General features: G+C 31.6%; 1 protein-coding gene across 7 annotated transcripts in view; it reads right to left on the reverse strand.

Moving 5' to 3' along the window:
* Positions 1-327: 327 nt before the first annotated feature.
* The window catches only part of LOC132728258 (serine/threonine-protein kinase Nek1-like), a 55,406-nt gene continuing 42,848 nt past the window's right edge, over positions 328-12,885 (reverse strand). For 6 of the 7 annotated variants that reach the window (XM_060713871.1, XM_060713869.1, XM_060713868.1 and 3 more), the window contains 7 exons: positions 10,904-10,968; positions 10,270-10,497; positions 9,780-9,887; positions 8,994-9,133; positions 8,205-8,337; positions 2,659-2,709; positions 328-933 (listed from right to left, as the gene is read on the reverse strand). In XM_060713871.1, the coding sequence (XP_060569854.1) occupies positions 920-933; positions 2,659-2,709; positions 8,205-8,337; positions 8,994-9,133; positions 9,780-9,887; positions 10,270-10,497; positions 10,904-10,968 (739 nt within the window). In that variant the 3' untranslated portion in view covers positions 328-919. The remainder of the gene's footprint in view (positions 934-2,658; positions 2,710-8,204; positions 8,338-8,993; positions 9,134-9,779; positions 9,888-10,269; positions 10,498-10,903; positions 10,969-12,885) is intronic. The other variant, XM_060713866.1, reaches the window with a different exon arrangement.

Raw genomic sequence — 12,885 nt, forward strand, 5'->3', positions numbered from 1 at the left:
GAATGCCACAATTCTGGTCAGCAAAAACAACAACAACACTTTATCTATCATATATACATTATTTACTATAGCATTGATTTCTAAAAATGAAATGAACTATTTCAAGGACTTAAAATCGCGTAAAGGCGCTATTTCCTTATGGGCAAACTCAGACCTCTTCAAGAATTTGGCTCAGTGATAACTTATTCTTACAAGCAAAATCATATTTATTGAGTTCTGAGAAAATTGATAATGTTGAAAATCGCACAATTCTCAACCAAGGGTTCAAAAATTTCTAAAATGAACGTTAATCTGTGTTTAAATTAAGACTTTTCTAATTAGATCTACTTTCAACATTGAACACTAGCAAATTTTTATATGATCATCATAAATCTTTAACTGCTAGATGTATATAAACTTATAGCTTCACCTTTAACTGGTAGATGAATTTGAGAGTTTGTCTATAAGCTTATAACTTTATACACAATCAAACTAACATACAGAGGTTTCTAATTTCTTCAGCTACAACGCTTGAAGATTTAACACTCAAACATCAAACCAAAAATAGTATATATAATATATATTCTACTAAGTGTCTATACAGAAAAATGTCAACCTTTTAGTATTGCACTAGCTATGATGCATTGCGGCAAAGCTTTGAAGCAATTTTTTACTGTGTTTACATTAGAAATAAAAGATTGTGCAAAAATAAACACAATAGTATTTATCAAATATAATTTCTTAATGAAAAATCAAGTGTATGTAATGTAATATATTCACATATATTCCAGCCACATTTTTTTACAGAGAAAAATGTATATAATGTGACATCACACCGGTAGGATATCTCTCACAGAATTGCACTGATTCTTTAGTTTTAGTTATGTTCTTTGTGTTGGTCACAGGTATGAAATAAAACATCCTTATCCTTTATGTCTCATCAACTTAGATTATCTGCAAAAATAAAAGAAAAAAACCCAGAATTAATACAGTAAAAAATGCACTGACAATACATTAAATAAGCAAATTCTGTTTACTGCTATAGTCCCATATATACCATGAAATATACTTCGAATAAGGCATCAAAGTATTTCACAAATTAGATTCTAACTTTATTAAAAATATCTCTAACTATTTCTTACAAATATAATTATGTGGTCTGGTGTTTTCAGCCCATTTCAGTTAATTTCTGGGACAACAGGTATAAAATTTGTTAAAAGAAATGTATCATACAGTACACAGTATACAAACTATATCATCTAAGTTTACAATTATGTATTGTCCTCTTCACTTATTTTCGCTTTATTGTCAAATAGAAAATAACACACTTTGAATATTCTCAAAAACAGACATACACATATATATGTAGACAATTCATAGCTTAACTAAAGACTAGCAATAAACAGAGTCCCATTTAATGGACATAACACTAATATACATACATACACAAAGGGTTTAGAATAAGCTGGTTTAGTTAATATGGATATAAGCTCATGCAAACCTTGTTTCATGAAGAGAAAATATATGCACCCCACCCCCAATAATTGGAAACAATAAGTTATGTTACACACTTGACTTGTTATTTGTAAACTTACTAAAGATCAGGACTGTTAACCTGCAATACACTGGTGGCTATAACATATGTTAATGTAATATGTAATACATAGGTTTTATAAATTCTTTAAGTAAAAAAACTTTTGATAAGAAACTATTTCTTTTTCGTTATTAAAGTCACTGTGACCATTATGTTTGACAAGAAAACCTTAAAATTTGCTTATATTAGGGCTCAATGCATATACATTCCATTATTATGGGCCAGACAAACTTCATGGTCAAGGTCATGGTGATTGCAATCTTTGACCTCAAAATCAATTGAGGTCTGATCTATCCGCCAACCTACAAAACAAGTCTTTTTTCTCTTCTTATTGGTCAGACAGGATGTGCTTTACGGATGTAAGGAAAAGTCTGATGCAGTGCAAAGCAATATACCACACTGTACTTCTTCAAGAGGGGGGGCTATAATTACACAAGAAACAGGCTTATTTATCTACATCATAATTTGATATACCATTCATGTAAGCATACAAATGAAAGTGAAAATTCCTTTTCCAGCCATCTCTTCACAAATGGCTTAAATTAACTGCATGACATTCCATTTGTCACCTAAGTGCAGAAACAGGTTAAGTCCTTCTAAATTTAATAGGAGTTAACCAATTATTGCACTAAGGTGATAATGTGTGCAATATTTGTTTTTATTGTGTTTAATCCTTGTCTTATTATGATGGGAGATGGGTGAAGTTTATATGAGTTTATACAAGATCTTCATGATTTTATATAAAAACACAAATATAAGAGAATAAGCTCCTATGGTATCAACATGTACAACATACCAAACATACAAGAATTAGCTTAAAAATTCCATCATGTTGTTAGCCATTCAGACACAGATTATTTCTCTAATCTAAATACACATACCAAACATAAACAACATAATACAACAACAATTGAATCTTCAAACACCACATCCTTCCTAATTCCTCACAATTATGTTAATGTTCTATTGTTCAATATCACTTATGCAGTTAATTGGTAAATAGAATAAAAATGGAAATTCACAATATGAGACAGATCATGCGGAGATGCTAGCCATTTACTCTATTGATATACACATATAGTTACTTGTGAATGGTGAATCTAATTCATCTAATTCATCAAAATCAAAGGCACTGTCTGCAAGAAAATATGACAAATGTGAAATGATATTGGATGAATAACACACTAAGGAGAACTTGCCTAGGAAATAAGCCACAATAATTCAATTAAATGTGTTCCTATGAGACAATTATTTAATTGAGGTAAGACCACCGTCTCTGGAGGCTGATTATAAGGAACGACCTAGTCCTATTAAAAGAGACTATGAATTATGATAATGACGGAAGGACTCCAACTGATATACTAATTAGGTAGTAATAATTGATGGAATTATCAATTACACTGATTCAACCCTACTGTGAAGTAAACAATGACCAATCTAACTGATGATGAATAATGACTGCTGGTATAATTATCACAATTTTACTGTCTGGTAGAACAGTTAACATAGACAACCTCATACTGGCATCATTTACATACTGGGTAATAATTTCTTTTCATTTTTGACATATCATATTTTGGGAATTACTATTATAGTTATTAGAATCTCCAAAAATTTCAAACACCAACAAAAAATATTAAAAAAGTCATTTAACAAGAAATATTAAGTATATGATTTTTATTTTTATTACATGTATTTTCTAATCAAATTAACAAGAGAATATTAAATGTATGGTGTCGTGGCCGAGTGGTTAACACGTCGGATTAGAAATCTCAGAATTGTTGACCACCTAGGTTCAAACCCTGTCAAAGGCAAGCTTTTGTTTCCTTGAGCAAGACACTACATTGCTTACTACTGGTTGGTTCCAGGAACGTATTAAAGAGTGTTTCAATAAGCTTATAGCTCCCCACACAATCAAACTAAAATAAATTCTATATAAACTATATGTTTAATCTATTTTTAATTGAAAATATAATTAAATCTAAATAACTTATTGTCATACATGTATATAATGATACACTTCAATACAAAATGATGCTTCAATTTCAAATTGCAATTAAAAAAAATGTTTCTGGTTTGCATTTCTATATAATATTATACATGTAAAAGTTTACTTTAAACATACAACATATGAGGCTGTTTCAATAAAATACACACAATTTCAAAGATGTATTTCTGGTAAAAGTACATATCATAAAATCAACTGGTTACTTCGAAGTAACTAACATATTTCCATATATAAGGTATAAACGTGACATGTATTGACTTCATTAAGATGGTCATTCACTAGATAATACTCTTCAAGATAGATACAAGACTATTAATTGCTTGGGAGGACATGAACACAGCAACGGAAATGAATAAATCGTGAAAACCCAAAATCCCGTGAAATATCTGATTACTTTAGTCCAAGACTTGATAAGTTCTTCGACCAATACAAACAGAGCAGTTTTCTGAGGCACAAGAAATAATTATCTGAGAATTATTAAGTCATCAACGGTTGATGTTCAGTATTATAGGAATTTCTAATTTTACAGAGTAAGTGATGATGATATTGAAATAAAAGTCATAAAGAAATATTTAAAGTTCCAACTTTACTATCAAATATAATTTAACCTTTAGAAAAATACACATAGATTTAGAATATGAATTAGACATTGTCTATGTTTTATCCTGGTCTTTTTTTTAGCTTATTCCTGAAAGTTAAAAAAAGAGACTTCATTGAGGTTTTGTGATGTGATTAAACTGGTCATATTTTTATATACCATTTAAAGGTTTTGGACTAAAAACTGTAAAAAAAATGCAAAAATTTAGATATTTTCTTACTCCGTCTTTCAAGAATAACATATTTACCCAGCAACCCAAAATTGAAAAGCACTTAAATTCTTTCAGTCAAACCAAAAATTGGTTTTCAATTTAATTCTAAGTATACCTTGTGCACAAATTTCCATTTCAAATGCACCTGTTTAACTATGTTAGTTTTTGTCATGTTATGATTGTACACATTTGAGCTGATTGAGGCTCCTTCAAAGATACAATGTAGTTCCTATTAAATCAAAGTGGAATGAGACTTAAAAAGAGTGTACCACATGCCGTGTTAACGCTTGTCTGTAAAAATTGGCATAACTTCAAAATTACAGCTTTCAGAATTAATGCCCCTTGTTTTATAACTGCCTCTTGTCATGATCAGCAAGTATTCTAATTTCTATATTGATACTTCCAAAATTGTTTGAGTAATGGGATACATTAAAGTTTTTGCACAACAACGCTGCAGCAATCATAATAGCTAAACCTTTTCTTCGAAACAGATGAGCTAAAGAAAGACCATAAGGTAATTAAGAAGTAAATAAAAAAGATAATAATTTTGTCAAAGATCAAAAATTTCATGAAACCAAAGGAGTTACTTTGTATTTCACAAATACCCAGTTATTTCACAGTGTCATATATATATTGAAATGAAAATGATGAATGACAATTTTGAGAAGTGCAACACATTAATTTCAAAGCTGACACTCAAGACACCCGGTGATATGTGAAAGAAACAACAACAGTCTGTCTGTAACTTACGAGCCAACCAAACATGTACTTTCTTACCTAAATATTTACCTAGATAAGTTTTACAAAGGTTCAAAAAATGACAGAATCTGATATGCAATAGTACAAAATAGTATAGTACATGTATTATTACATACTAAAAATCTTTCTTACATTTATAGAACAAAAGAGGTCAGCTATCTAGTCTGTTTAGATTGATCTGGTGAAGAATTAAATCATTCTGATAATATATAATTATAAGATGACTTATTACATCATGTAACATAGCATATTTTAGTAGGAACATGCCGAAAGTCCTCATTGGAAAAAAAACCTTTTTAACTTCCTTAGCCAATTAAAGGTTATTTCACACTACAGCCTTGTTGTCACAATAAACCACCATACTGTAATAACATTCTCGGACAATAGCCCTATGTGATCTAAGAAAAGTGTGAAAGTTCAAATAAAAATCTTTCGCGGTTGAAAACATAGATCTTGTATGCAAAAAATTATAACCAAGACTTTTTTTTAACTTCACAAATGGACACAGGTCAGTAAAATCACATGCAAAAGTTATGGTTATTGGATAGTGACCTGCAAATTAATAATTATGATTCAATTGAGATACGTGAAGTTTGAACTATAATCTTAAGTAGAACCATTTAAGTTCAATTAGCTAGCTGGATAGCTTCCTTACATTAAAGACTTAAAAGTCTCTGGCAGGATTTGAACCAAGGTCATGTGAGGCAAGTGGTTTGAAGTCAATTATTTTAACCACTCTGCCATGGACACCCCTAGATCAAAAGATAAGACTGCACAAAAATCCTTAACAAGGCATATCCTAAACTTCAGACAGGGATATAACTCAGTCAAAATCCATGCTACAATTAAAAGTCTTAAAATTATAACCTGCAATAATAATCCAAAGGACACATGTGAAGTTAGAATTATTAAACAAGAGGGCCATGATGGCCCTGAAGTCACTCACCTGTATATAGGCCCCTGAAGCGAGGCCAGTTTAAACCCCAGGGCTTTTATTTGAACAAACTTGGTAGACACCCATTAGAAGATGTTTCATGCTAAACATCTAAGGTCTAGCTGGTCAAGTTATTTCTTTACACTTATAGTTAAAAACAGTGACACACCTGGGGTAGGGCCAGTTTTGACCCAAGGGCTTTTATTTGAATAATCTTTGTAGACACTTACTAGAAAAATGTTTCCTGCTTAATATCTAAACTCTAGCTATTCGGGTTTTTTCAAAGAAGATTTTTAAGTTTTTGCTATACACATTTAAGGAAAATCAATGTCCCCCGGGGCGGGGCCAATTTTGACCCCAGGGCTTTTATTTGAACTAACTTTGTAGACACTCACTAAAAGATGCTTCGTGCTTAATATCTAAACTCTAGCTATTCAGGTTTTTTCAAAGAATTTTTAAGTTTTTGCTATACACATATAAGGAAAATCAATTTACCCCCGGGGCGGGGCCAATTTTGACCCCAGGGCTTTTATTTGAACAAACTTTGTAGACACTCACTAGAAGATGCTTCGTGCTTAATATCTTAACTCTAGCTATTTGAGTTTTTTCAAAGAAGATTTTTTAAGTTTTTGTTATACACATATAAGGAAAATGAATGTCCCCCGGGGCGGGGCCAATTTTGACCCCAGGGCTTTTATTTGAACAAACTTGGTAGACACTCACTAGAAGATGTTTCGTGCTTAGTATCTAAACTATAGCTATTTGTTTTTTTTTTCAAAGAAGATTTTTTAAGTTTTTGCCATACACATATAAGGAAAATCAATGACCCCCTGGGGCAGGGCCAATTTTGACCCCAGGGCTTTCATTTGAACAAACTTGGTAGACACCCATCAGAAGATGTTTCATGCTAAATATCTTAGCTCTTGCTCTTTGGGTTCTTTAAAAGAAGATTTTTTTAAGTTTTTACTATATGCATAGAGGGAAAATCAATGACCCCCTGGGGCGGGGCCAATTTTGACCCCAGGGCTTTTATTTGAACAAACTTGGTAGACACTCACTAGAAGATGTTTCATGCGAAATATCTAAGCTCTAGCTCTTTGGGTTTTTTAGAAGAAGATATTTAAAGTTTTTTCTTTTGGTTGCCATGGCAACCAGAGTTCTGCATGGAATTAAATTCTTTGAACAATTTTCAAAGGTGACCACCAAAGGAACATCCCTGTGAAGTTTGGATGAAATTGGCTGAGTGGTTTATGAGGAGATGTCATTTAAAGTAAAAGTTTACGGACGCCGGACGGACGGACGCCGGACGAAAAGCGATCACAAAAGTGATATGAAGTTGCATTTAATCTTGTGTAAGTGTTATCTTGATGCATAATTAAGTAGAAGAGTTCCAGTGTATTTTGAATATATTCTTTAACAACCATAATGATCAGATAAAAGTAACATGAAACAAACATATTTGACACATAGTTAAGAATAACATGAACACTCTTTTCAAAGTATAAAAACAACCAACATAAAGCTCATGACCTAAGTAAAACAATCAAAGTTGATAAGTAAAATCTGATCTCTCGTAATACAGAAAACTGAGGTTGATATTCCATATCATATACATGTAAATACTATCAAACATCAATAGGAATTATGACCATTTTCTTAGCAGTTCTTTCAATGCTTAGGCAAATACCATATACATGTACATTGAGATAAAAGACAGAGGAAAACAGATTTAATGGACAAAATATAACTAAGAAGTTCCAATAAAAGGTAAGTGAACATGGTTATCAAATAAGTAGATCTTCAATTAAGACTCATTTTTTCTAGTGTGAAAGCACTATTCATTATCACTATTTATCATTTCATACACAGAAAAGATAAAATGTATTTAGACAAAAAACCTAGATGTAAATACTGTGTCAATATTTGAGCAATTTTCCATTCTTCTATAAATTATATGATTTGTTTATTCATTTATCTATTTAATTATTTATCCCTCATTACAGCATCAGAAGACTTTGAAGACTTTCAATGATAATTCCATCTTAGTTGAAATTATTTCACTTTAATGTACAATTACAGGTGTAAAGACTAGCTGTATGACTTCACATATCATTTACTCACCATCAGTAAAAGCAGCATCAGCCATGACAAGTTGGAATATTTTCGGGTACAAATGCACCTTTTCCTCCCCGAGAAGATCCTGGGCAATTCTTGCTCCTTCCTCCATGTTCTCATCCTCATCTTCCTGTAATGCCTGAAGATAAAACCATACATACAATTGTTTGTGTACACTGTAGCAGAGATGGTTTGCTTAAAATAATTTCATAAGTTGTAAATGCAAATAACAGGGTATATATATAATTGATAGAAAGATATTAAAGGCACATGCCTCAGGCATAAATTTTTTTTTAATTCTTTAAAAATTGTCAAAGATGTGTCTGAATAATATATTTTTAAAAAAACATGTTAGATGTTAACTAACTGAAGAAAGTATCACTGAATATGCAGTAATTTGTCATAAAGATAGCAAAATTTTAACAAAGTAGTATTTTGACTACCATATACTGATTTTCAACAAACCTATAGTTGCAAAAGATAGTCCATGCAATGTATATGGCAAATGGGTGTAACACAAGATATCAAAAATTAAAAGTTTTTCAGTAATAAAATCGGTAGCGTTTCTGAGGCATAATGGGCCTTTAGGCATAAATATTGAGAAGCATAATTTTATTATTAAGCCTAGTATGTGATGAAACTTATAAAGATCACAGATCCTTTATGCCACAATTTGTTTACAAATAATACAAATAATATAATACAAACAATGTGTAACAATATGATCACTTTTCAGTATCATTAATTAATAATAAAATTATCATTATCAAGAGAGCAGTGGTACTATAGATATACCTGAACAGTTTTATAAACTTGGATCAGTTTATCGGCACCAAGTGCTTCCTCGAGCTGTGCACGAGATTCTTCCAGTCTACCGAACAGATCAAAATCTCCAACATCCTCACCATCATTAAACTCACTATCAGAGTCCTCATCTGTAATATCCCAACAAAATATATAAAGGATATTGAATAAGTATAGGTCATATACTGAATTTATAGAACAAGTTGAATGAAATTATATTAGGTGAGCCCCTGACAAGCAAAATATTATTTTATTCAATGAGTTCAATAAATTTAGTAATGAAGCTAAACGAATAAAACATTTTATATATCATATATCCAAAATAAAATGAAAACTGTTAATAAATATCCAAAATAAAATGAAAACTGTTAATAAATATCCAAAATAAAATGAAACCTGTTAATAAATATCCAAAATAAAATGAAACCTGTTAACGGTAAAAAAAATCACTTTTTCATTGATGTGCTTAAAGTGTAATGCTAACATTCAGCACCTCTTAACGCTATGCTTTTGTAACGCAAATGATGTCACTTCAAATTATATTCTCAGTTGACACAGGTATGTGATGTAATATTAAACAAGAATAACTTAATCAAGCAAACAATCAATGTAATCTGTATTCTGTAACAGTTTCGATATATTCATTGTCTTTCTTTTAATATAAACAAGTGTTTTCCTTCGAATCAAAGGCAAGAGATTCATAAATAAGATTTTTTTCAGTTCTATCATTAAAATGGGGTAAAAAATGTCTGCATGCATGACAATGTTTGTACCTACCATCTTCTCCTAGGATTTCAGACATTATATCATCAGCACTCTCATCTGGTGTTTGTGGGTTCTCATTATCAACAGAATGAGAACGACGTACATCCGAGTCTTCATCTTCTATACGTGAAACAAATGTTAGTGAACTCATTGTTAATTTTTGTTTGTTTTTTTTATATATATTATTTTGCAATGAAATCATAATCCATAAAGAAATGTTAACTTCCAAGTTTCAGTGGCAGATCAAAAATGTCTGATTTCTATAAAATCTCATTCATTATTTTATGTATATAAAAATGTATTTCATAACTTTTCAAAAAATTTATGAAATGAACCATCAGAGGCAAGCTGCAAATAATTTTGCTATAATGTAACTGAATTATGAAAAGCCAAGATGTTCAAAATTTTACTGATATAATTAATTAACCTTTTGACCTATGCTACACCAATATTGCATAAATCCGAAGTAGCAATAAAAATCATATAATAACAGCAAGCTTACCCTGATTATCACCATCAACATCATCTTCCTCTTTATTAGATTCATCCTCATCATCTTCATCCCCGGATCCATGCTCGCCATCATCTCCCTCTTCATCATCATCCCCAGACTTCCCATCCATAACATCATCTTCTGTATCATCTACATCACCATCATTGGTATCACCACGACTCTCTCTGTCACTTGACAAACTGAACTTTACTGGTGACTTCTTGACCTCTTCTTCAGCTACAAGTGATTAAATAAAACAAAAAACTTTAAGGAAATAATGCTTACTAGTATTTGAAAAATGACCATAATATAATTATATCCCTATGAAGTATGTATAATATGCATTTATTTGATTTTACATACATGTATTATCTATAGAACAAAATTGCCCTCGCCATAATTTTCTTACGGTGAGTTACCTGATATATAATATGAATCAACTTTTAGATATTGTAACAATGGCAGAGTACAGAGGCTAAATCTGAAAATACATCACCATCAAAATTGAGAAAATAGGTCACTTTAATGTGTCTATTGTGATTCATAAAATCAACTATCATTAAAAGATGAACTATTAAAGACACACTTCAGAATATTTTCTATTTTAATTTCAAAAGCAAAATGACAACAGAAACAAACTTACAATCTTCTATCAGAAGACTTTGCATAGTTTCCCTGACACTCATCAAGTCAGCTAGGTCCTCATCTCTGGAAGTTAAGACATTAAAACATACCATTAGTATTTTCCTTACCATTGTAAAATGTATTAAAATCCATAAAATTATAGTAAATGCATTAAACATAAATTCATTAATTATCATTTTGGACAGACTTTGTTCCTTTTGTGCTATGACAGGAACCTTTAAACAATCCTTTGGACAAAAAAAGATTCATTACACTGAATTGAATGTTAAGGAAAAAGAAGATTAATATGTAAATCAAAAAGAAGCAGAAAGAGAGGTTTAACCGCTTGAAATGTCGGACATTGATAGACTTTGTGCAAGAGGTTTTTATTTATTGTTTCCAGAATGGTGTCTTAAAAGATCAAGCACTGAGATATAAATCCATATGCTATATACTCCCAACTTTTAACTAAAAATACTCATCTGAAATGGTATATAATTTATCAGCAATACATGTGACAAACCTATCTGAAGCAATAATTGACTGATATCCATCACAAAAGCATATACTTTAACCCTTTGAATGCTTGTGGCATTAATATAACAAATCTATTTCATCAGTAAAGAGCCAGACTATAAGTCTTATACTTACACACGGTTTGACGAGATTTATACTACTGGCTTCTAAAATTTAGGATACTTACACTGATATCCCTGAAATCAGAGATCAACTGTTCCAACTTCAAAGCAAGGCAAGTTCATTATACACTTTCAGCAAGGTAAAAATAAAAATAACTAACAAACAAGATTGCATTTGAGAAAAATGCTATGCCACCGCATTAATACCTAAGCTCTAGGCCTTTTGGGTCTTTACAAGAAGGTATTTTAAGTTTTTGAAGCCTTGTACCATCAGACAATAAGATTTTTTTTGATTTTTTACTATATGTATATATTGAAAATCAATGACCCTCGGGGCGGGGGCAATTTTGACCCCAGGGCTATAATTTGAACAATCTTGCTAGAGGTTCACTACACAATGTTTCATGCAAAATATCTAACCTCTAGCATTTGCTAATTGCTAGAAGAAATTTTTTTAAAGTTTTTACTGTAAGTTTTTACTGTATACATATAAGGAAAACCAATGACCCCCGGGGCAGGGCCGATTTTGACCCCAGGGCTATAATTTGAACAATCTGGGTAGAGGTCTACCTCACAATGCCTTATGCAAAATATCTAAGCTCTAGACCTTTTGGGTCTTTACAAGAAGGTATTTAAAGTTTTTACTATATGTACATATAGTGAAAATCAATGACCCCCGGGGCAGGGCCGATTTTGACCCTAGGGCTATAATTTGAACAATCTTGGTAAGGGTCTTTCAGACAATGCCTTATGCAAAATATCTAAGCTCTAGGCCTTTTGGGTCTTAAAAGAAGGTATTTTAAGTTTTTACTATATGTACATATAGTGAAAAACAATGACCCCCGGGGCGGGGCCGATTTTGACCCCAGGGCTATAATTTGAACAATCTTGGTAGAGGTCTACCTCACAATGCCTTTTGCAAAATATCTTAGCTCTAGGCCTTTTTGGTCTTTACAAGAAGGTATTTTAAGTTTTTACTATATGTACATATAGTGAAAATCAATGACCCCCGGGGCGGGCTGATTTTGACCCCAGGGCTATAATTTGAACAATCTTGGTAGAGGTCTACCAGACAATGCCTTATGCAAAATATCTAAGCTCTAGGCCTTTTGGGTCTTTACAAGAAGATTTTTTAAATTTATTCTTATAATTCCTTTTGGTTGCCATGGCAACCAGATTTCTGCATGGAATGAAATTCTTTGAACAACTTTGGAAGCCCTTCACCCAAGGATCAATCCTGCCAAGTTTGGTTGGAATTGGACTAGTGGTTTTTCACAAGAAGATTTTTTAAGTTCACTATATAATCTATATAACACACAAACAAACAAACACACACACACACAGGTGAATCGCTATATGCCAC

The sequence above is a fragment of the Ruditapes philippinarum genome, unplaced genomic scaffold (genome assembly GCF_026571515.1).
Source record: "Ruditapes philippinarum isolate M1 unplaced genomic scaffold, ASM2657151v2 ctg2552_1_1_1_1, whole genome shotgun sequence".
NCBI lineage: Eukaryota > Metazoa > Mollusca > Bivalvia > Venerida > Veneridae > Ruditapes > Ruditapes philippinarum.